Consider the following 25,439-nt stretch of genomic DNA (forward strand, 5'->3'; position numbering starts at 1 on the left):
TGCAAGAGCTCTTGGATGGGGTGGTGGCACTGGGTGGAATCTTCAAAATCATCCACATGCCTCTGCTTAGACATGATCAGCAGTGCAAACAGGCATCTCACAGAAATGTTGCTGCATGTAGCACTGAATCACACCTAAGAATGACATTACACAAATCTTTTTGCCAGCTTTGGTTCTCTCACTTGCAGATGGCATGATTCCCCCTAACATTAAGTATTTCAAGACACAGGACCTTACATGAATATTATAGCCCTAACACAGATTTTTTTAAAGCACGCCTTCAGCTGTGTAGACTCCCTGAAGGTGAGTGACTTGTCTTTTCTTTTCTGGAAACAACAGTGGATCGATAAGGCATCTTTTAAGCAAATAGCATTAAAAATGTCCACAGAAAGAGTTAAAGCAATTGGTGTAAAACAGAGGCATTATCAATACACTTGGGGAATTGCTGAAATATATGAAGCTTGCTCATTAACCAGCAAGCCTGGATAATCATACTCAGGAGGGAATTCTATTTGTCATCCCCATTCCCAGAAGTTATAAACAAGTCCAAAAACATACACTTCAGTGCCTCAGTTCTCTGAAAATAGGGGTGCTGGTGTTCCAATACCAGCACTCAGCACTGATTCCCAGGAGGGAGAAGATATTGAAATGCACCTTAACAGGAGCACAAAGACAACAGGTGTTGGCACAGCTCACTTTTCTACTGCTGTTTCCTATAGCAGGGGAAGCACTTCATTTGTATTCATGTAAAGTGAAACATAACAAGCAGAAGCTGCATCAGTTTACCCAGCAGTGAAATCAAAACCATTACAAACTCACCTGAGTAACTTCAGCTGCAGGTGCCCCTTTCATGGCATTGGCAGTGGAGGGTGAAGTTGCCTTCTTCCTGTCGGTGCTTCGGGTGGGGGAAGGCTTGTAGGGAGATTTAAGAGGACTAGCTGGTGCTACACGAGGACAGATATGGAATACTAAAGAGTTATAGTACAATAGCAAGAGCAAAAAGGAGCACGGATAGAGGAAGTAAAGGAGGGGAGAAAACAGCATACTTTTATGTTATAATGTTCAAAGGTAGTTTTAAAGTGGTTTTTAGTGTTTTAAAATATCACATTTAATGCATTCAACATGATCCCATGTTTATTAAAAATGTCTTGACTAAAACATTTTATAGGAAAAAATTATCTCTAAAATATAATACTCTTTTCCTCATACACCTTTTGAATCACCAAATGACTAATACTGTGACTTTTTTTTTCTAAGAAGTCCAACCTTCTTTGCATATGATAAAAAGAGTAAGCAGATAATGCTAACTGGGTGACTTTTGAACCCATACTGCAAAACAGGAAAGGTGACAGAAGCATAGGGAGTTTTGTCTTTTTTAAACCCTAAACATGCAAAGGCTCCTAAATATGTTAATTACTTTCCAAATAAGATTTAATAAAAAAATAAAAAAGCCCCCAAACCTAAACTAAATGCTGCTGTAGGTATTTCAGTTATTGTTATTTGAGGGAGACATCAATTTGAGTGTGACACATGCATTACAGCTTATAAGGCAGCTTTTTTATTTGCAATATGAACAGGATTTTTTTAAATGGGATATTTTACTCCTGATTTTGCTCATATTGCCTTCTAAGATGAAACTTTCACATGCATACAGAACAATCAACAGAGTATATGTTTTATCAATAAGACAGACACTAATTGCAATCAAGTGATAGAATGTTTTCAATTTTAGTCAACTAAAGTCAGGAGGGATATTGACTTAGAAAAAGTAGCAATTATGCACTAATGTAAAGAAAGTCACGTTCCCAATTTTTTTACTGGAGACAGCCCTAATAAAATTTTTATGAAGACTTTTTGAATACTTTGAAGTTTAACTGGACCTCTGTACTCTTTGACCCACTTTCCAGCCAACTGGCATAAGGTCACTTTATATTAACAAAACAAAAACATTCAGAAACTTAAAAGCTGCCTAAGAGAAATATTTTTACTTCAACTGTTAAAAGAATTAATTATGCATCCAGTAACAATAGTGTGCCTGAATATCTTGACTTCGAGTGACATTAATAATGTGTTGCTGAAGAGTCTGAAATTGAGGCTCCTCATTTCTAAGCTTACAGAAAATTCAGTAGCAGAGCAATTTTGACCCCAGCATAATGACAGGAGGCACAGCATGAGCCTGGAAAGGAAGATGCCTCTTCCTTATTCAGAAGCTATTTCTATGGTGAGAATTACATGACAAATGGGAGATGTCCTTCAACTATTTTGCTGGCAATTACTGACAAAATGTCAATGGCCTCTGAGATTGTTGCTTGCAACCTGTGCTACAGCCTGATTGACTTGTGGGGAAATGACAAGAGAATGCTTGTTCAAAAAGCTGTTCCCAAAATCAGCTGCCCTGTTTCAGCTCAATGAAAAAGCAGTTTTCAGAACAAATTGTACCCTTGTCAGACATGCCAGTGTATTACTTTAAAGATCCTGTGATGAAGAGAGATAAACCTGAGAGTTTACAAACAAAATGAGTGAGGAAGGACAAAAGTCATCCTTATTGATTTCTTGGAAATCAAATACAAAACAGAAAAAAAATCAACCACAGGGGGCCTCAGCAATTCAGCTCAAAATCTTAAGCAGAATGTACTGATCTAATTTTGACTTGGGTTTTGCTCACTCTTGACAGTAGCTGGTCCCTGAGCAGTAATCAAATCAGGCACTTTCTCAAGTGCTATATGAAAACATTTCTGCTTCCAGTAGAGGCTGTTTTTAATGTAGAAACATGGGAAGCAATTTTAGAGGCATTCAGTATCAATGTCCCTATGCACTGAACAGATAAGAAATGGACAAGGGAAAGTAGGTTTACTTAGCAATTCATTTCTAAATAGCTTTATATGAAAAACATAGCTACAGAACTTCAGCCTAGTTTAACCAAGAATGTGTGAAAACACTCATCATAAAGATGATCTGCCTTTATCATCTAAATAGTTTAATCTTGGAAAAGTGTCTTTATCATCTAAATAGTTTAATCTTTTGCAGACAGGCATTTGGGTGCATGCTTTGGGGGGCTTTTTTTGTTTGTTTGTTCTATTAAAAGTAAAAAGGGCTGTTCAGCTTTTGTCTTGTTTCAGCCAGTGCTATAACCAGGTATGGCTTTATAAACAGAAACTACTCAAAGTCAGGCACTTGCCCAAGTATTAGCAGGACTGGAAACATTATTTTTATAGCTGTTTGCAAAATACTGGTTTTATTAGTCTACCCTTTGCACATAGGAATGGTAACTATCATCCCTTAAAGATCAATAATTTCTGTTACTGACACCTTCCTATCAATAGTCTGGTTTTCTGTATATGCATTTACACCTATACATACATATAGGTGTCACATACACACAGTCACACAGTTAAAGGCAAAAAGACACTTAATAGATAGAAATTGGAACCCTGGTAAAAATAATTAAGTCTCAGTGGTGCACTGGGATTTTTGTTCTACATAGTATTCAGGTATGACAGGGCTGACGTTAATAAATCAATCAAAGCCTCCGAGAGTTGTCACATCCTTGTCTAAAAACCTGTTTCTTAAATGAATATATTATTTTTTTGATAGTCTGCAGTATTAATGATTTTTTTCTAAAATAGGTATTCAGAATAGCACAGACAAGATAATGTGCTTTTCAAAGATTTTAAATAAAACTGCTATCTGAAACAACTGAGTTCATCATTGATTTTATAGTATCCTGTAAATTGCCAATTGTTTCATAGTACTCTGTTTCTTCCAGCAGCTACATAAATGCAGCTAAAACATACTTCAGTGGTTTCAAAGTGATGAAGTCACATTTTTACCTGGAGTATTGTACTGCTCAGAAAGCATTAATGTACTTCTGCTTCTGGCTAAAGATGACTGAGTGGGAGTCAGCAGTCGAGAAACAATAAAGTTTTCCATTGGACTAAGATGCATGCGGTGAGCTGAAGGATGGGAGCAAATAAAATAAAATTTAAAATGCAAAGAAATAAAACAATGTTACATTGAAATAACTGAAAGAAAATTATGAAATGATGAAATGAAATGACAAAATATTCTAGAACTTTTTGAGATTTAAAATACTTGAAGATAATTTTCATTTCCTCTGAAAAAACCTTCTAATTTCTCCATTGTTTAAGTTTCTCACTTATACACTACACACAGTAAGGTTAAGCTCACGTTGCATGTTGATTTTACTCAAGAGGCATGTTACGTTCTGCAAAATGGTTGCTTTCATGACTCAGCATTAAAAAAGTTTGTCTTCTTCCCCAGCAGGAAAGTTAAAACACTTGGTAAACAGCTCAGCTGCTCACTGATGTGCCACCCGTGCTGGGACTGCATTTGAAATCTGCCATCTCACCATGTTACGTAAGTCTTATTTATACAATATGCCTGCATTACTTCCTGCTCCATAAATATAAGTGTCAACTATATAAGACATATATATATAGATGTTCCTATTACATGTATATAGAGCCATCTGTCATAATAACCTCAAAGCTTCTGATGAGCTTAAGCAATTCAAAAATTAAAATAAATTTACCTTCTCTTTTTCATTCTAGAAACAAACCTCCATAATTTATTTCAGGAAATATATTTTTTCCCATTAGACTTAAAAAAAAAGGGGTAGAAAGAAATAAAACCTAAATAAAACACAACATAAACCTAAAAAAATCCAAAGAGTTCACAGTGAGGTAAACTCTTCAGTCCTCTTTGTAGTGTTTAGCAACCACTAATCCTACAAGATGATCATCTTGATCATCTTTTGTGGAGTCACTTGAGGATCAGTTTCGTAAGAAATTAAGGGGCTCTACAACTCTGGTCACCAGATTGAAGTCTCCCAGGTGGCTCATCAGACATATCCCTGCATATGGAACATCCCATATCTACTGCCAGGCCACACCTTTGCTTTGCTTGTTTTTCCTTATTTTGATAGAAGGTCACAAGCAGTACAGTTAAAGGAAATTGCTGCAGTCGCAGCCTGTAGTTACAACCTGGTTTGCTGGAGTACCAAAATTTGGAAAAGAATCAGTAAAAGCCCATGGCATTTGTGCTGGACTATGATCTCCAGCAGGCAGCACAGCCTTGGGACAGGCTGCAGAACCATGTTATTAATACAGAATGTCTCAGATGTTTGAATAACAGACATAAGCAAAGCCCAAAGCTCTATGGAGCAGAAGTGCTCTAAGCAGGAGGAGAGTTGACGCTGGCAGCAGACCAGCAGGTTCACTTGCCTCTGTCGGGGGAGTGCGTTATGGCCGCTGTGGAGGACGAGAGGCGTTTACTGATCGGCGACTCCATTTGCTTTGGCAGATTCATTGTAGAAGCTGAAAGTTTGTCACATGCTGCAGAGAAACGCATTGAAGATATTTGTATTCACACCACAGCGTTGATAAACTCCAAAAATTAACCTTGCATCTGTACTTGTGGCCTTGCACTGATCATAGCGCTGAACTGGCACGAGATTGTGGCCACAGCTCCCTTCACAGAGAGCAGCGGGCACGTGAGATGAGCTCTTTGTGACCACTGAGGACCAGCACCCTATGACACAAGCTTTGGCATGCAGCTTTTCTGCTTGTGAATTTCACATTCCAGTTTCACAAAAGCCTATTTTTTATACTGACACTGATAAATAATTATATATCAGCACAAGCATAAAGTTAACCAAAGAAAACAAACTGCATACATGGCAACTCTGAACTCATCTTCATTCCCCCTCCCCTCTACCTTCAGTCTGGAAGAGCTGAGGTTCACATCAGACCTTACTCTAATAAGAAAATGACATAACCAACATTTGTGCATCTATATGAGACCTCACTCTTTTAATGACTGAGCTGGCATCAGCCATTTGGCTTTATCTTTCTGTGCTTGAGAAGAACTAAAAAAAGAAAAATACCAAAGGTTTTTTGGTATTTTTCTTCTGAAATACTATTTGATAAAGTCTGCTTGAGCATAATATAAATTTCCTACCTTGGGATTTATTCAAGTGAATGAAAGAGAAATCTTACTCAAGTGTTAGCAGAGTACTAGTACATGATCACTGTATGATACACAGAAGCTAAAAGCACAGACGCTTTGTCCCCTACATTTGAATTTTATTTCTTTCAAAATCAAAACTATTTTCAGCTAGAGACATGTATGTGACCCTAATTCTGCATCTTCTAGGTTACTGCATTCCCTATTATGTCCATCAAATCATTGCCTTAGTGGGGTTTCCAAAATTTGGCTGCATCTGCTACAGTAAACAATGCAATTCACTACATTTCCTTTTTTAAAAAAGCAGATATAATGCTGGTATGCTGCAAAACATCAGTTGCACAAGCAAATACCTTTGCACATGAACAACAATCAGTAAAAAAATTGATTATGTTTGCACAGAAATATTAATTCTGTGAGATCATAGGCAGAACAGTATTTACTGTGAATTCTGCAGGAGTAATAGCCAAACAAGTCCTCCGTTGGGGGAGAGAACAAACCTACTTCTCAAAAGCACAGGCTGTGTTTTCTTTTCAAACTACCAAGTTCATTTGCAATCATGAAATCACATTTTCAATTTGAAATCCAACATGCAATCCATTTGTTAATTTGGAGAACTCATACTTCAGAGTATTATTATTCCCTTTTATGGGAATAATAATAATAAAAAAACCACAAATAAAACACCACTAAAAAAAAACAAACCACAAAAACAAAAAACAAAAACAAACTAAACCTGAATAATAGAAAACATGATTGCTTAAACAAAGTCAACCACTCGAGTTGGTTATAATTTGTTCTAGGAAGCTGAAAACATAACATGTCTGTTTGTACCAAATTTGCTTGTTTTCAAAATATTGCAGAAGGCCCTTGAGATAGAAAAAGAGGGCTGTTTTCATGAAACATGGTCTTCATAACACATTTTCTTACTGTGCAACTGAAATTTTTCTCAACAGCACCTGTACACATCCATTAGAACTGTCAAATATACATGTAATTACAGACACACACAGCACCCACAGAATTAAAAAAAATTAAAATCTGAGCAGTAGAAGTCTACAGTTACTGAGAAGACCATGAAATGCCTCTATTGTGCTGGAATGTGATGCATGCACTGCTCCACCACGGCAAAATTAAAAGGAAATTAAAAGACACTGGTCTACATCACTAAGGGTAATGCTGTAGAGTAGCAGACTGAAATGATAAGAAAACAGTGGTTAAGAAGAACAAGAATCAGTGGATGGATTACAGTGATTAGAACAGTTATAAACAAGACACAATGGTACTGTGATTCTCTGAAATACCATTGAAGGAATCAGCAGGAGCAGTAGAGGTCACAGGGTCTGGAGGAAGGGTGTTGGCAGCTAAACCTAGAACAGGGGGTGGGGTATTTTCTGATTCACCTACACAGCAGAGAAATCAGAGCAAAAAGAGGTGAAAGAAATTACTGAATAAGTTGGGGGAGCTGGAATTAAGCACAAACTGTATCACAAAGAAAACTGGCTTCTTTTTCAAAGTATAAGATACTTTTTTCATTATTATAATTTCCTGGCTTTTTTAATGACATATCATGAAAACTATGATATGAAACAGTTTGCCTTTTTAAAGTTAAGTACACTTACACACTGTTTAAAAGAGAGTAATTGTTATATTTCATCAACACCCAAACATGGATGTTTTTCTCTATCACATCAGTTTATACAAACCAGATAAATTCAAATAAATTTTATGTTTTAAAAGAGAAAACATGCACCTTTCTGAAATACAAAAGCAGCACATGACTCATTATGTAATAAAAAGAATTTCCTCTGAAGCCAAAGCCAAAATAGCAGTAACAGAATGTACGTGGGGAAAAAACACAAACTATTTTAAACTGCACATGCTGCATAGTCATCTAGAAATTCCCATCAGGTTTTTAGAAGTACTAAACAAAAACAGAACATCTTTTGCAAGCCTTAGAAAGCACTCAGTCCTTTGGTGAATATTAAATTTGCTAACTGTGTGCAGGAGAAGACAATGTGGAAGAAGCTATTAAGGGAGACAGTGCACCAATTTTAATTTTAGCATTTAGCATCCTCCAAACTGATTCTGCTTACTCTATTAAAATGATCTGCATTCCTAAAGTTAGGAGGAACCTGTCTCCACAGAAGGTATTAGGGAGAGGAAGCCCGGCAAGCAATTACAAAGCACTTATTCACGCCCCAAGGCAGCGGTACCACCCTGACTCTAAACCCATCATACTTACTATCTCCACAATCTCATGCATTTTGCACTTGCAGATCTGCAATGCAGGCAGCCTGTTTCACTCACCATCTCTGCCTCCTGAGCCTGCAGCCAGTGCTCCTCCCCACGACCATCGCTTCTGCTTCTGTTCCAGCTGCTGGCTGCGTTCGAGGGACCGGCGCATCATGGCTTCTAAACGTTCCTGGGAATTTGGTACAAACCCCAGTCAGACACAAATCCCAGCCAGTTCTCTGGGGGCTTCCTTCCCCTGCCTGCTGAAACCACGCTAAAAATACACAGTCCCCCTGTTGCTCCACACAAGATGCTTACAGGAGCTTGCTCAGAAGAAAAGAAAAAGAACTGAATAAAGAAGGGATCAGCATGCTACCTACCTCCAGATATGAGTATCCTTTGTCTGCAAGCCACTGAGGTCACTACAGAGGCCTAAGTAAATAACACAGGTTGCATCACTGCCTAGCATCTGCTCCTGCTGGTGAGGCTGCTGCTGTGCTCTGGACTTAATTTGTATAAGAATAATGCTCACCAAGCATTAACTCCTTCTTGTCTATGCAGACATCAGAATTTTTTCCCATCCCTTTCTGAGCACAGTTAAATTGCTGCAATGCCAGTGGCTCCACCTAGTCACTCAGATAAATGATCACTTCAAACCCAAAGTAGGTTACTTTGCAGGATGCCCTACTTGTTTATTTATTTTTACAAAAACTCCCTCCTTTCTTCTTTTATGTTTCTTAAATCTAGGCATTTAAGACTTTCTGATTTTTTTTCTTCTCTGTGCATTTATTTTAGTGCATGCCTACCTCATACTAATCCCAAGATTTCCTTTTTTTCCCCCTGCCACTCCCATGTTCTTCTCCATGAGTTAGGATTTTCACAGGGGGAAGAACAGAATTAATTTTTTCTCTCCCCAAATCTTGCTCTACCTTTAACTTACAGCTAATTATGGTCGCTTTATTCTCTCTCCATCACCTCTTGACTCTCAAAAACCTCCACTGAGTTTCATTCCCACCTCCTCCCTCTGCTAGTTTCTCTGTGAATTATTGTTGTGGCAATGATCCCTGCACTTTTTCTTTTCCTCCTTTCAAGCAGATAAAATGTGGTTCTTCCCCACCCACAATTCCATCATCTAACAGCCTCTTCCCTTCCTCCTCCCAGCACCTCATTCGCATCTGGCAACCTCCTCACCCTCACATTTCAGCAGCCCAACCCCTACTGTGAAAGATAAGTCTACTCTTGCTGCCTCCAGCTCCTGCCCCAGCTAGTTTTAGCCCTTTGATCCTATTAGTATTTTTGGTGCTATTCCTTATTACCTTTGCTATGTCCCTTTGGTCTAGTTAAAACTCCCACTCTTATCCACTTCAAGCTGGATCCTGCAGGCTCCTGTGATTACATCATACCCATTTTGATTTTTATCTCCAATATCTTTTGGCAGCTCAGATAAATTGTGTGGAAAACCCTTCATACATCTCTTGGCCAGATTACTTTCTCTCACTGATTAATGCCTTTGGTCTGGCTTTCCTGAGCTATTTTACCAAAAAATTTCAGTCTTTGTTTAAGTGTGTTTCCTTCAGGCTCTGCACTGGTGCTGAGCCAGTTGTCTCTGATGGAGCTCCTTCAGCACATCAGACCCTAACATCAGGGACCTCCAGTAACCTCCATACTTCATACACGTACCTGTAAACTTTGTCTTACCCTCCTGGGCTTCTGACCCTGGTCACTGACTTTCTACATTGCCTGACGTCCCCTCATCTACTTCTGGTTATCTAAAATATATTTCTGCCTCTTCCACATCTTTGAAGACTCTTTTCTACTACCATGACTTGCAGGAATTTATTTCTGAGCTGATTTTTTCCACCTCACCCAACCCTGCTACCAGTTATCCATCAGTATCACTGAAAGCAAGCCACTACCTTTTAATCTTTAAGCTCTCTTCTAATTTTATTACAAATCACTTGCGCTATAAAATATTCTATTACCCTCTATACAAAGAGTGAAAAAAGGAAATTCTTGCACCCTCTGTCATTCCCAGCTCTCCTGTCCCTGTTACCTTTTGACCAGGTGACCCACCCTGCTGTTTCTGCTGCTGTGCCCAGGAAGAGGAGCTTTCAGTGGTGTTGTGAGCTCACGGTCTATCAGGTAACATCATTCAAAGGCCACTGAGAGCAGGCAGCTGCTCGCCTGCCCCCTCCCCCCCTTCATCCCCCTCCTCTGTCTACTCAGTGCCATCAGTGTCCAGGCAGGCATGAAAATGAGAGCTCTGCCTCTTTCCTTGTCCCTACAGAGCAAATGAAGGAAGCACCACAAGGCTCAAGCGCAGCCTCTTCTCCAAGAGCACAGAAACCCCCACAGCCTGAACACCCCGTTCCCTTCTTACACACACCCTGCCTGTGAAAAGGAAACAACCTTTTTCCATTCTCTGGAATCTGAAGTCAGTCCTCTCTGCTTTAGTTTGTTACAGAATTTCTTTCTTCTCTTACTACTTGATGATACAAGTTTCACATTTAAATCCTGTGTGCGCAGCCTTTGCTTACAAATTTGTGCTCTTTCACCTTAAGCTCTCCACCCCTCTAACTTAATTCTGTTTGAGCCCCTTTTGTTAGTCTTTCCAAACCTCACATATTTCATCACCAGTTCCTCTCTGCAGTGTGCCTCTTTTCACCACTTTCTTCTACTATGCAGCTTGCCCCAGTCTATCCTTCTACCCACCTTTTTTACCAAGGAAAATCACCCTCCCATTTCTTTCTCATTAAAGTATACGCTTACCCAGAACCTTTTTTTTTTTCCATTTCTAATGAATATTGTCACTCATTAATCAAAAAAGATAAGACTAAAACAGCCATGTTTCAGTTAGTTCTGTTTGCTGTCTTGTTTGGGGGTTTTAAACAATGCTTGGAATAAACAATATTCTATAGTTTGCAAACCACAGAATACACTTATACCACCTACTATGAAAATATTGTTTCAAGAATAAAATTCATGCTGACATAGATTAAAGACATTAAATTACATTTCATACACATTTGAAAGCCCATGCTACCTACAATCTGAGGTTGAAATCTTCAGTTACATTATTTGGAAAGGATCATTCATTTTCATTTGCAAAGAACCTTTCATTAGACTACTATAGAATACAATTATTAAAACTCACAAAACCTCTGCAGATATAGGTTAGATAAAGAACAATACGAAGGCTGCTTTTCACAAAGAAAGGATAGTTATTAAAAGCATTTTAAGTTGGCACAGAACTAAAAAGCCAAAGAAAATAATAAGACATAAGCAAGCATAGCATAAACAACTCATACATTAATAATTTGTTCCATGATGAAAACTAAACCACAAGACAAAGCTTTCCTTCGTCAGCAAATAATGCGGAAAACCCTTCCAGTCTGTGTTATAGGTGAAGCACTTTCTTGAAATCATATCAGACTATGCATGTGATCTCATTTGGGAACTCTAACAGCTACAAATAGAGGAAACAATGTCTGCTCTCAAGATATACTGAATTTTCACAACAAACCTTATAATGCACAAGCACTGCATGTAGGTTAAACTAAGAACGAATAAAATCACAAGACAGAGCCATATACTGCTAAAATCTAAAATACACATTACTTTAGAAAATCCAGTTACTCATGCAAGTTTTCCTCAGCCTGAGCAATAGAATAAGCACTTGCAGTGTCTGAACTAAAAACAAACAAAAACCCACCCCTCAAAACCTAGCCAAATGACTTGTTTTCTCACAACTAAGTTCTTTCCTTTTTTCTGTGTAAGATATAACACAGATGTGACAAGGAATAAAAAATGTTTCAAGTATTATGACTTAAAATAATTTGTGCAAATAATTCTAAACCAATCTCCTTATATCTACAAGACAAACATCTGAAAGAGCCCCAAACCATCTCTTCCTCCTCACTTTATTTACAGCACTGTATGTAAGCAGCTCACTGTTTCCTGAGATTATCAGTTGGCTTCATCTTTGGAGTGGAGTAAAGGGAGTAATTGAAGCTATAACATCTTGAGAGTGTTTCACTCTTTTGTGTCTAAGCTCATACTTTTTACAAATGTAACAAATAGTGCATATGCACCAAACAATCTCTTCTCAATAACTTGTGTACAGCTAGACATCTATTTACAAGGTATTTCCAAGTTACATGAAGGTTCAAGACAGGAAAGGGGAAAGAATTACTTTAACTGAAAAAGGACTAGCTTTACTTTTGTCTAGTTCCCTGTTAAAAGAAACTTTTAAATCACTTCTGTAGAACAACACACTGCTTTCCTCAAGGCTACTTTTACTAAAAGAAATATGCAGCTTTAAAAGTAATATGAAGGGAAGGGCAGTGAAACTGAAGACCTCTGTAGATAAGAAAGATGCAGTCAATATAGACAGAATAATTTCTAAACATTGTTTATTCAGTTCCTTCTGAAGAATCTGACACTTTTACTGTGCTCTGCAACAACCTCCAGCAGCCCCAAAAAACTCTGACAGAATACCTTGATTTCTACCAAGACAGACTTTAAAACCACCATCCTTTATCTGCCATTGTAGAGGGGGAAAACTAAGCAAAATAAATCAAATTTTAGCCACCACTTTAAGAAGTCCTTTGCAAGCAAAACAGTCGAGCACAGGATGCTCTGATATAGGAGCCAACAAGTCCCCATCAGTTTGTTAAGATCTATTCCTCTCAGATTCTTTCAGATGCAACAACAATATTTTGTACAGAGAGATTTATATCACCTCTTCCTATCATGAATGTGCACTACTTTCTGCTCTGTTTAAAAGACAAGGAAAAATAATTCAGGGAATCTATAAAGGACAACCAGTAACACAGAGAGCAAGGAAGAAAATCTCTCTACTTGTCATTTCAGACACCTGATGAGCAAGTAAAATAGGTATTCAGTACCCAGCCAGTGTTAACTGGTCTTAAAAGGAGAAGCACTGAGAAGATGGTGTAGCACACACTGGCTCTCTGGCAGGGCACACCCCAGGTGGGGGAAATACATGTTCAAAGCTTTTCCAGTAAAGACAGTCTTAAATGGCCAAAATTACTCACAAGCAGTGAGCAACTCAAATGTCCAGGGAGCTTCAAGTTCATCACCATCCTTACTCAGACCTCCACTGTTATTATGCACGAGAGTTTGAGGGGTCCATCACAATAACAAGAGTTGGGGAAGGTGGGACTAAACTGGAAGATCCTTTAGCAGAATTTAAACAGAATTTGAAAAATGAAGGAGAAGAAACTGTGAAGGGAAGCTAGGAGGGATGCCTTCTATTCCCATTTTCCTTCTTCTCTCACTCTCCCCTGTTCTATAGATTATTCCCCTGTGCATCCTCTTCTGAGGCTCCTGAACTTTCATCCCACAGGTTTAATCCATCCCCAAACAAACAAGCATCCTCTCCTGTCCTCCTGCCCACACAGCCTTCTCTCAGACTCCTCAGCCTGGGGGAGCAGAGGAGTGGGAAGGAACGGGAAAGAATCCAGACCCAGGCCTGTTTTAGCTTCCAAAAAAGACTGGACACTTTAAGCATAAGGGACCAGCCTGCTGAGCAGAGCTAGGAGTGGTACTCACACCATGACTGAACACTGGGAATCAGCCTCTCCCTCACCATTACAGAAGCCTGCCCTCACACGTGCAGGGTCTTGGGGAGCTGGATCAGGCTCACTGGTGCTTGGGAAAAGCATCACAGAGTGATCAGGCTCTTATTCCATCTCTGGGGAAGTACAGGAGGCCACTACAGGAGATGGGGTCGGCCCCCACTAAACAGACGCCTTGGGTCTGACCTGTCACTGCCTCTCACATCCAACAACTCTGCTCTCATTTCTTCAGCAAAGGCAAACCATGAATGCAGGGAAAACTGGTGGATACTTGCTCTTCCTACACCTCTCTGCCTTTCTGACCTGCTCTGCTGAATATTTTGAAGAGAGGATTTTGGACGTTTTTCTGCCCTTTCCCCTTACAACCCTCACAAAGGGAATTGATTTTGCTTAGCTGCAGAAGGTTATTACAGCAGGAAATGCTGGGGAAGGAGCACATGACTTCAATGCTGTTACCACAAGAGAGAGACCTCCTACCCTTTGTTTCAGTTTTTTCTCATTTTTCTTAAAAGAATATGAAACAAAACATATAACAAAATATTTTTAAATCAATTCTCTGCCATTACATAGAAGCCACAATGAGTATGTTAAAGTTGAACAACAAATGACAGGATGCAATCTTCTCTTCAAGTAAAGTGAAAAATCAAACAAAAAATTCAATGAATAGCTGTATGTTATCGTGAAATCATGCACAAGAAGTGTTTTACCTGTTTTGCAAAGTTATTTTGATCAAAGGATAGGGGGGCAGAAAAATGAAGTTTAAGAACTGTGGATTTCTAAAGCTTTTTTTTATCCAGGAATTGAGAAAATATTTTCTTTGAGCTTTTTTTTTTTTTAAACCACTGCCCCCTTTTCCAAAAATCATTCATTCTTTATCAGTTGCGGGTAGCAGTGCTAGTGTTCTCCACATAATGTCATGCAGAGATATATACACATACCCTGCATTCAGAGAGCTGCACCAGAAATTGGACCCACTAGAGCAAAAAAAGAACCTTAAATGATCTCAGCAGGGAGCCTAGAAGAGAGGAAGGGCATGAAGATGCTTAAAAATACGTGATTCTGTTTTATGTTAGAATTTGAAAACAGCCTAGATTCTTCACTGCTTTAAGTACAAATTTCTGACTTTCTGTCACCGAGGAAAAATGGAACAACACATTATTTCTTTTTCATGGACAGTAAACAGAACAGTAAGAAGAATCTTTCCCTTTTTGGAAACACTCATCTTTAAAGACTTCCTTCCAGAAAGGTGGTGTTTTATATTTGACAATCAGAGTCCCAGATATGTTAGCAACGGTAGATGACTATTCCAGGAGATCATAAAAAATTTAAAAAATTGTTTTGGAAAGTGTTTTTGATGTACAGTGGTAGACTCCTTACAGCTGTGGTGATGTGCTTTGCAGCTCCTGCAGTAATTGCTGCCATGTCTCCAGTCCTGCTCCCACCCCCCATGGTTTAATGCATGTCAATATTCAGCCCTGTTCAGTGCTGCCATACATCTCCCAGGGGACCTCACCTCCTCCTCTTTAAGCTTTTGTCTCCGCTTTTCTTCAACAGCTGCTCTCTTCTGCTCCTCTCTCTGCCTCTGCTCCTCCAGCCTTCTCCATCGCTCCTCCATTTGCTTCTCATACTGAAGTTTTGCTCTTCTCTCCTTCTCCAGTATCTGCTGCTCCCTAGCAGCTTGTGCAGAGAAAAAGGTGCATTTCACATCAGGCAAATTCTCTTCTAAAATTATTTGGTAACATGAAACAATAGTGAAAAACAACAAATGCAAGTACACAGGGTTTTAGTTGACTGAGATTGAAAATATAGTGCACAGAAGTGTTGAAATGATTAGTAAATCTAAGCAATTTGTTCAATACATAAAGAGGGAAGCCCTTGTACACAAGGTGCCAGTTTGTACCCCTTATCTATGTAAAAAACAGTGTACAGAACAAACTAGCAATGTTTTTATGTTTCAAGTCCCTCTGAAGCTTAAAGCCAAATTATTTTTTCAGACATACTGCTCCTAGTAATCTTTGAAGGAAATCAGCTGTATATGTTGACGCAAAAGCCCTTGGGACTTCTTTAAAACTGTGCTTATATTACAGATATATATATATCTCATATATTATATGCCTTTGAAATAGACACATGCAAACAACATATGCTGTTTTCTATGAAGTTTTGAAAATACATCTTTCAGCTCATGATTTGGTGCTACATCTTTACCCACTTCTGCCTTTTAATATTAAAAAAAATTATTCTGTTACTGAGGTTTTGCCCAGCCGTTTATTCCAACTGGAGCAATAATCTTCATGGGACATTACCCTGATGTTTCAGAAACTCAGACTGCAACAACAGATACTGGACTGCTGCTTCAGGTGTACATAAAACAAGTAGCAGGAGTTAAGGTGGCAAATTGAGAGGAAAAATCCATTTCCCATGCAAGTGTGTTCCATAAAAAGGCAGGAAAGAGGAGGTCTGTAAGCATGCCTATACACACACAAGCCTGTAGTGTCACATACCAACACACATACAGCCAATATCAAAGAGGGAATATTGCTAGGCTAAGAACTTGAAAGTCAGGGAAAGCCAGAATTAACAGTGTTTATAAAAAAGTTAGTCCTTCTTCCTGCTCACTTATGCCTGTGTTTCTTCCGTTCCTGTTTCCTTTTGCAGCACATCATCACCCTTCCAACTCTCCCACTGTTCCTAGGCTCTTGTCCAGCCATTCCAGATCAGCCTTTTCCCCTCAGTTCCTGCCCCCAGGCTCTAACCACAGCTGTGACTTTTTGTCCCTCTTAGCCCCACTCCATCCTCTCTCCCTTGGGTGAAAGCCAGAGTCTTCCCAACATCCAGATCCTTTTCCAACATTCCATTTCTTTCCCTTGAATACAGAATCCTTCTACAATACTTCTTCCTCAAATCCAGCCTGCTTTCCAGAATACTTTCTAGCTTATTCTTGTCACAAATACAGTTGGTGTTGTCTTTCCCTTCTGTCCTATGAAAATCCACTCATCCTCCCCACTCAAGACAGGGCAGTATGAGGGGAGTGTCAATGATGCAGTGAACCTTGAAGGATTGAATGCATGAAGTTCAGACTTGTCAACAGAAAAAGTTACCTCAGAGACAGTGGATAACAAGTGACCAGGCATGAATTGCTCCAACTGCTAGCCACATCAGGTAGAGCAGGTGACAAAGCATGCTGGAGTCCATAAAAACCAAAAATAAAGTGAGGTGTCCAGAGATTGTGCTAAGATTACCTTCTGAGTAAGTAGGTGAAACCTGGGACTGATTCTGGACAAAGAAGTAAACAATTCTGTCATCATGGACACATGTACAATTCTTGTTGCTTAATTTAGGGATGCTAAACCACTGATTAATGAGTTTTGGCTCAGGTGAAAAAGTTACTTCATATTGCTATACAGTACCTGCTGACTGCTCAAAGAGCTGACCCTTGGGGGAACATGCTGCTTTTTTCTGAACTTCTAAAAGAAAATTCTCACAATCAAACTGTGACCAAAACTCAAAGCTTCCCACTACAGAAATGGTCTTAAGAATATGCTTCCAGGAGGCATGATGTCTGGGAGAAAATTGCAGACACCACCTTCCAAATCCCCTGGGCCAACCACTCCCAAAATCTCCAGGTTTCAGTTTCCTTTTCATCTTTTCTACTCTGAGTCCTTTCCAATCTAATCACCATATCACTTTCTTGGGAACCAGAAAAGAAGGGATAATCAGAAGGAAAAAAGAGAATAGCCTACACTGAGCAGACCTGGAAGAGAAGTAAATCCGAGATAGACAGAAGCTTGGGCAAGATTAAGTACTAAAGAGCAGCAGATTTTTACCAAATTACCAAAGGAATCGTAGGAATCGTGCGGACCAAGCCCATGGTAATGAAAAAATGTCAAGTCACTGGTCTCAAGCCCCAGACTTTGCAAAGAAATAGTCAACAGTTTGTTTATTTCTTGCAAGAAAAACAGTATTTTCCTATTATTATTTTGACAGGTGCCCTTACTTGTTTAGTTGACATTTCCTCAAAATATATGTTTACCTTAAATTTTGCAAAAATCATAAAACACTGACAATTCCTTCTGCTAGGTATTGTCAGGTTATCTCTAGGAACAGTGCTACTGATCTTTCTTGTCATTACCATGAGGAAAAGTGAAGTTAACTGTTTAACACCTTTTTATATACACAGAGAGATATAGGAAGTCCAAATCAGTGTTGAACAGAAAATTTAAATTTATGTATATATATATATATATATATATATATATGTATACACACAGACATATATGTATATTTTAATTGTGTATACACCCACTCCCCTTAAAGATATATTTATACTTTTTACATATCTATTTTAAAATTCTCTCAACATTTCCCTAGTCATATTAATAGATTAAAAATAAGTGATTGTTTTAAACAAAATCAGAAATCATTGATAAAAAACATTCTTCAGTTCCTGAATAACATAAGCATTCTCCTGAAAGATTAACCATTTTACAACTTCCAGAAAAGTACACACTTTCATGCTGCACTTAAAAACTCTATTATATATTTCAATATGGCTAAAACCAAAGAGATTAAAATTGAAGTTGCTTAATCAAATCATCCTACATATTTTTCTGAGTATTATTCAAGGCTTATTTGGGATTTTCACAAACCACAATCATAACAGCAGTATCTTGAACATAAACCTATATTCAAAGGCACACAAATCAAAGAAGAAAGTAAACTTGTAAATATAAAATATGAAATATTTGACTGGAAATGCAAGAATATTATCTTTTATAATTTAAGTTAAAAGAAGTGGTAAAGACCAGGAACAGACTGAACAACAAGATTTAGAAATCAGAACACAAAAAATGCTAGGTTAGTTAGTTAAGCCTATTAAAACATGTATATAAATAATAGATACATCTCCTGCCAACTTACCAAGGTATTTCTCCCTTTCCTCTCTTCTTTCCTTTGCCAGTCTTTGTCTTTCATCAGTTTTTAGAAATCCATCAATAGCTGAAGACAGAAGGAGGGAAATAAAAAAGCCTTAAGAAGCTGTTAAGCAAAACTAAAGAAGGATCCAAAAGAAATTAAAAGAATCCATCAAAAAGAAATCATAACTATTGCATTTAACAACTCCAATAACAAAACCAATTTTGCTCTTGTATGTGGGCAGGTTAATGAGCTGGGATTTGGGCACCTCTTGAGCACAGTCTCCCACTCACTGCTGAACTCCAAGCACGGCTCCTCACTGCAAATGCCTGACTCCTCAGAGCAAACAAGCATGCTGTTAGTGTTTGTTTCAGAACCTGAAACTTCCTTGGGAAAAAGGGTAAGGATGCAATTAACATGCATTTATCTTTGTTAACAAGCTCATTTTAAATGTTTTGGCTAGGTAGGAAAAGGTAGCTCAGAAAAGCAGTGAGCAGCTATGGAGTCCCAGCCTTTATATTTATGGCTGACCACAGCCCCCCAGTTTCCTTGCTTGCTCAGCATTTCAACAACCAGCAATTACTGCTGGATGAGGCTACAGAAGCAGCAGCCCTGCTGCCCTCTTTCCCAGGCAGGAAACACTTTGTTTCCTCCTGGAGTTGGTATCTAAAAGTAAGATACTTGTCTAGGTTGTCCAAGGATGTTTTGTAAGGATGTGTCTGGGATTCAGACACCCCAGCTCTTTGCACAGCATGGGCAGCTGAAAAGCCCAATTTAAGGAGGCAGGAAGGCAGAGTGTGACACACCAGGTGCCTCAGGGTCACCTGCCTTCATGCCCTGGAACAAGCATCAAAGGGACCTAAGATGGACCTTCTGCAACAGCAGGAAAAAGGTCACCAGTGAGTACCTTGACAGACCATCCAGGGGATGGCATTCTCTTAAAACACCTCCAGTGCCCTCCCTTCCCACTCTGCTCAGGATCTCCTGAGGTGTAAGCAGTGCAAACAGGCATGGTGTCTCACAGCACAGTTTACATCATTTGCAGTCATTATCTGGGCTCCCTACTGAGTTACTGAATTCTAATTAGGTCCCCTTCCTTTTGCTCTGAGAACTACATCTGTTAATTTTTTTCAGATAAATAAGAATGGAAAACTTACATAGACTGTAACCCCAACTACCTTCCTGAAACATCACACTTGCAGGTTCCTTTCAAAAGATATCCTGTCTGTGGGAGCAAGGATTTTGCATAGGAAGTACCTTCCTCTAAAATGCACAGTTGTGTAGGAAAGGTGAAAGCCAGCCTCAGTGGCCTCAGTGACAAAGGCAGGTCTCAGCTGTCCCCCATTACAATAACAGCTTGCTTTTTCCCCAAGCAGCACCTTCAAAGACCATCTCTAATCCTCCTCAGCACACACAGACTGCAATTACCTGAAGGCAGCCAGGCCCCTGGAAAAATGTGATTATAGCTCCCAGCTGGTTAATTACAACTCAATTTGTGGGTCAAATACATATTTATTTATTTATTTCCAAAGACTCATCCTGCTTCTATACTAGTCCACTTGCTTGCTCACTTGGCTGTCATTTATTTTCAGATTTGACAAGGAGGAAGGAGACAAGAGGTGGCAGCTCAGTAAGGCAGCTATGGCAAAGGTCTGTTACTGCTTTGAAAGGACCTGCAGTAAATAGGCAAGAAGGTGAATCAGCATAGGTATTTTACAGCTCCAATGGAAAGCTTTTCAGTGGCCTTAAAGTCAAACAAACATAAAACCTACAACTCATGCTAGAAGCAGCAGAGGGATGTGAAATTCTGGTGGATCAAAAGCCCAAAGACAGAAGACTGAGCTTGGGAACAAGGAGGCAGGAGAAGGAAAGAAACAAACCGAGGCATGAGTTATGGTCTTCTGTGGCAAAGGATGTAACTCAGATGGAGAGGTGGAACCTAAAGTACAGAAACTAGAATGAGGATAAATGGAGGGATGGAAAGGAACAGCAAGAGAATTCATGTCCATGAACTATGTTCACAAAATCCTGCACTGATTCTCATCACTCTCCTGGCTTACAGTAACTATCTCAGAAATCCACCAGCAAAAATGCATCCCATTATGCCTATCAATAAAATCACAGCTAACTCATCTCTACTTTGATTGCTTCACAAACACAAAAGTGAAAAGTGTAAAAGTGGGTCTAAAAGCCTTGCTCACAACCCCATTGCTATCCAAAGCTGATGCACAATTTTTCAGGTTGGCACTCTCAAGCATTTGAATATCTCAACCCAATTCGGAAAATACTATAAGATGATCAAAGTTGTGATGTCAAATATTAAAGGAACGAGAATGTATCCAAATTGAAACAGTCTGTACAATTTTTATTTTGCCTGTTCTTACATATATATTACACTTTTTCCTTTTAGGTCCCTTTGCTTATTCATTCAGGGCATAAGAGTTGAACCAAGTTCAAAGTTATTAGTGCTTCTTGCACTCTCTTTCTGAAACTGAAAAGTAGACAAAACTATACTTAAAGGCTTTCTGGAGAACAGCATTCCACACTGGGCTATGTCATAGGTGAAACTACAAATACATGGAATTATGATCATTACATATGCAATACACCAACATGAAAAAAACCCCAACCCACCAATAAAACAGTGGAGGAAAACTGCATTCTAATACATACAGGCATCAAACACAAGATGGCAAGAGTAGCATTAAAATAGCACAGGCATCCTCAATGCTGGCATTTCTGAACTCAAGTACTTGACTTTGCAAATCAGCATGCCTGCCAAAAATCAGAAACTTTACTTCAGAAAGTAAATAGAGTTTTGAAGGACAGAATAACTGAACCCTGGGTGATCACTTGTACATTGAGATGATTTTCAAAGACCAAAATGATTGTACTTTATGCATCTTCATATAACATTCAGATAGCATTATAAATGCAGTGGGCACAGCAGTTACCTGCGGTAAGGAATTTCATTAATGACAGGAATTCAAATCCCTTTGGCAAAGCAGACTGCAAGCAGCAAGCTGGCACGGGTAACTATCCCGGGAATAGTGTAAGGGCATCCCTGTCCCCTAGCAGGGAACTGCCAGCAGAGGGCAGGAGAAGGTCTCAATGAACAACAAAACCCCACGGCAAAGGCGCTCTCACTGAGCTTTGACCTCGGGTTAAGTCTGCATACGCAGCTTTATCCTGAGCCTTCCTCATATTTACAGCTAAGCCTCTGATCCCTCACTTAGAGAGGCACGTAACAGCTAACAACATGTTTAAGAGTCAGGATATAAACGCAGGCTGGCTGTTCTTCTGCCAACCAGAGGAATGAATACAAAGGGATACTGGCAGAAAATTCCCTAATAAATGTTTATTCCCAGACTTGCAGAGGAATAAGGAAACTGCTCAAATAATAAGATCCAAGATTTTACTCTCAGGAAATGCACACGTACAAATTGCTTCTGCTTATTACTCTATCTCCCAGCCCTCCCCAAAAGTCCTTTGCACAGTCCCCACTCTCTAAGGCATGTACTTAGGCACTGGGCTAATTCCTTGAGATTGTGCCTCATTTTTTGATTGAGGAGGGCCAGCTGTTCATCTGGGACTTGGTTACAATGAGCATTTCTAAAGAAAAAGACCATAACATAAAACCAGTTCGAATGTCAACAGCAGACCTGCAGCAATAATGTAACAGCTGATGCTGCAGGATTCCTTCAATACTTCCATGTTCCCTGAAAATAAATATTCACAGAACTAAAACCCAACATGTTAATCACTGCTTCAACTCTTTTTTATGGGCAAGGTAAACCTATTCAGACTGATGAAACAGTGCCAGAACATGCCCACACACACTGCTCTGCTCCACATCCTGCTTGTGAAGCCTCTTGGTGGTTGCTCAAGACAGAGGAAGGCTGTCCTCTCCTGATGAGACATAGCAAGCTCTGTCTTTTAAAATCCATATCCTGTTTTTGGTGAGAAAACAAGTACCCAAGTAGGACAATCAGGTTAGTGGAAGCTGAGGCTACATTTCAAAAGGACCAACAGGCTGCTTGGGCAGCTCCTCTCCTGAAATTCACACCTGAGTAATTGTCAGCAGGTAAGGTTTCTATTAATTTTTTTTCCATTTTGTTATTGAACCCACACCCCCATCTATCCTCTCTAATACCCCATGGTATTTAGTTTCACAAAATGTTTATACACAGCAGATATTGAAGTCCTTGTTGGGCACCATGACGGAAGAAATGTCAGCTGGGCATCTGAGACCAGCTCTGCACAGCAGCGTTCCACACACCGAGACCTTTGGCCATCCTGCACGACCACATTCAGGACATTTACACCTTTGTCCATTCTACCTGACATTGTCCAGCACTTTCAGACCTTTGCCACAATATGCAGTGATGCTGCTGAGTCTGTGAAATTTCCCAGTTTGGATGCAGTTCTGCCAATGGGCAGCCTTGCCTGGGTCACCACTGCACTTACACCCACTGCACTGCTGGCAAACTCTTGTTTCAAACAATCTTCATCTATAAAATTGACATTTTGCTCCCTGAAATCTGCTTTGTCTCTCTTGGGACTGTTCTTTGAGACAATAATGAACAGACATTTTCCACCTGTCATTGTTTCCCTCTGGGTATTCCTGATTGAAGAAATGTTCAGGTTTTCAGCTATTAACTGTACTTGGAGGGGGAAAAGAATTACAAAGCTGTGTGTGATTGTACATAGATGGCAATTTCTATTGGCAAAAGGCACTTGTAAATTTTAATTTTAAAGCTGAGAGGTTTTCAGGTAGAGGCAACATGCAAACACCACAAGAGCTTTGCAGGTAGGTTCAGTAAGATTTAGTGAATTGTCCTTTTTGACAATTATCTTTTTCACATTTTCTTTAATTAAAAAGCTTTTTATTCTATGGCATTCAAAAATCTAATTACAAAGACTCAGAATTCCCCAGTTTCAGATACTTAATTTTATTTTTAGATTTGCCAGGCTGGACTTCAAATATAACCAGAAAAGAAAAAGGAGCATTGTCCATTTTGTCTAATTAAAATACCAGGATGGTTATTTGTTGTTATAAAGATGTTAAGTGGATGAAGTCATTAAAGACAAACAGTTGCCAAACACAGTGACATTTCAGAACCCCAGGCTAACTATCTGAGAGGTGGCCTGGCAGATAGAACAGAGAAGCTGTTGGGGACTTCATGCTCTGGTTAAACAACAAGGACACCTGCCTTATGCTCCTGCTCCCCACCCTGCATTTTAAAATTACCCATTTGAATGAAGAACTTCAGCTGTAAAACATACTTACACAAAGACTGCAGTAGCAAAATATACCCTACTGGTATGTTTATTTAAGTTTTGTGTGAAATTGTTCCAAAATGCTGGCAAAATAACCTTGAAACAATACACAGAATATAAATACATCATTTTGTCATCACATATATTAACATAAATATCTTAATTACTACATGGGGAGGAAAAAATTGCTAAAATATTAATGTTCTCAGTTTTGCACGAGCCCACAGACACCTAATTAGCTCCATGGGATTGTGTACAGATGTGTGTGCAGCCCTAAGATTGCCCCAAGGAGACTCCAGTATGAGGCAGACACAGCAGATGCACCTCAAGAGCACTCAGAGAATGGTGACATACATTGGCAGAATGCTTTTACTTATGAAAACACTATATAATTAATCTAGTGTTATTATTTATTTAGTTTACTGAACAGGTCCCTGCTATACAGCCCCCCACAGCCCATACCAAGCAGCAGCACTGTTTCCTACACTGATGTTTTATTCATGTGCTTCCACAACCTCTCAGGCAGAAAGGAGTCCGAGGCTTAACCAGTTCTTGACAATGTCTTTCTCACAGATTTAACACACATGAACATTTACAGCTCTGTGTTTCAAACAGCCCTAGACCCCAGACCCATGTGGCATCTACAGGCAGGATCTTCCTTTCTACAGCCTGCCCAGCAACTTTCTAGAAGGAAACACTGTGCATTCTGAAAAGGATAAAAACAAACAAACACACACACAAACCCAAACAAACAACAACAAACCAACAAAAATCCTCACCAAAAATACTGTTTCTGATCCACAATTAACATTCTGAAACTTCTAGGGTTTGCCAAGGTGGCACTAGCTTGAAATTTTACACTAAAACAACAAGCAAACCTATGAACCCCAAAGCTATAAACATTTCAAATTGAAAATTTTTTCCCATGGCTGAAATACTTTTCTTCTTTCATCACTTACTGCCTATCTCCTGAATCAGCAATAGTCCCAACTTGTATTTGCAGTTTATGCATTGATAAACTTGCACAGACTAGTTTCACTGACTTCAGCAGAATGACTTGTGTTAAAACAGAAGATATGGAAATACCTTGTTAGGATCAGGAAGCCCATGCTTACCTCACCCAAATCTGAAAAAAGGTCCTATCACTCATGTACTATCATACTGAATGGAAAATTCATTTTTTGGAAGGAGAGTAGCTATAAGTACTGTAGACATCACTTGCCTGGTTCACTGTACTTTGACTTTTGCAAGAAAAAGCCTCAGTGAAAGACAGCAGACCTCAGGTCACAGTTATTTTGTCCAAATTATATAAGGGAAACTTTATAGGATCAGATAGAATTGTTTCTCCATCACACTAAATTCAATCTGAACAGCCTCATTTTAGGAACATATACATCAAAATGAAAGAAATTCCATTTATTTGTA

At 39.1% G+C, this 25,439-nt stretch overlaps 1 protein-coding gene across 3 annotated transcripts in view; it reads right to left on the reverse strand.

Annotated features, from left to right (window-relative positions):
* Positions 1-25,439, reverse strand: part of MAP7D2 (MAP7 domain containing 2) — an 82,588-nt gene that overhangs the window by 18,565 nt on the left and 38,584 nt on the right. The window contains exons 2-7 of one of the 3 annotated variants that reach the window (XM_058045035.1): positions 18,741-18,818; positions 15,334-15,497; positions 8,296-8,410; positions 7,290-7,388; positions 5,244-5,354; positions 820-944 (exon numbers count right to left, since the gene is read on the reverse strand). In XM_058045035.1, the coding sequence (XP_057901018.1) occupies positions 820-944; positions 5,244-5,354; positions 7,290-7,388; positions 8,296-8,410; positions 15,334-15,497; positions 18,741-18,818 (692 nt within the window). Of the gene's footprint in view, positions 1-819; positions 945-5,243; positions 5,355-7,289; positions 7,389-8,295; positions 8,411-8,600; positions 8,853-15,333; positions 15,498-18,740; positions 18,819-25,439 lie in introns of those variants that run through there. The other 2 variants (XM_058045037.1, XM_058045036.1) reach the window with 2 other exon arrangements.

The sequence above is a fragment of the Melospiza georgiana genome, chromosome 2, assembly GCF_028018845.1.
Source record: "Melospiza georgiana isolate bMelGeo1 chromosome 2, bMelGeo1.pri, whole genome shotgun sequence".
Lineage (NCBI taxonomy): Eukaryota > Metazoa > Chordata > Aves > Passeriformes > Passerellidae > Melospiza > Melospiza georgiana.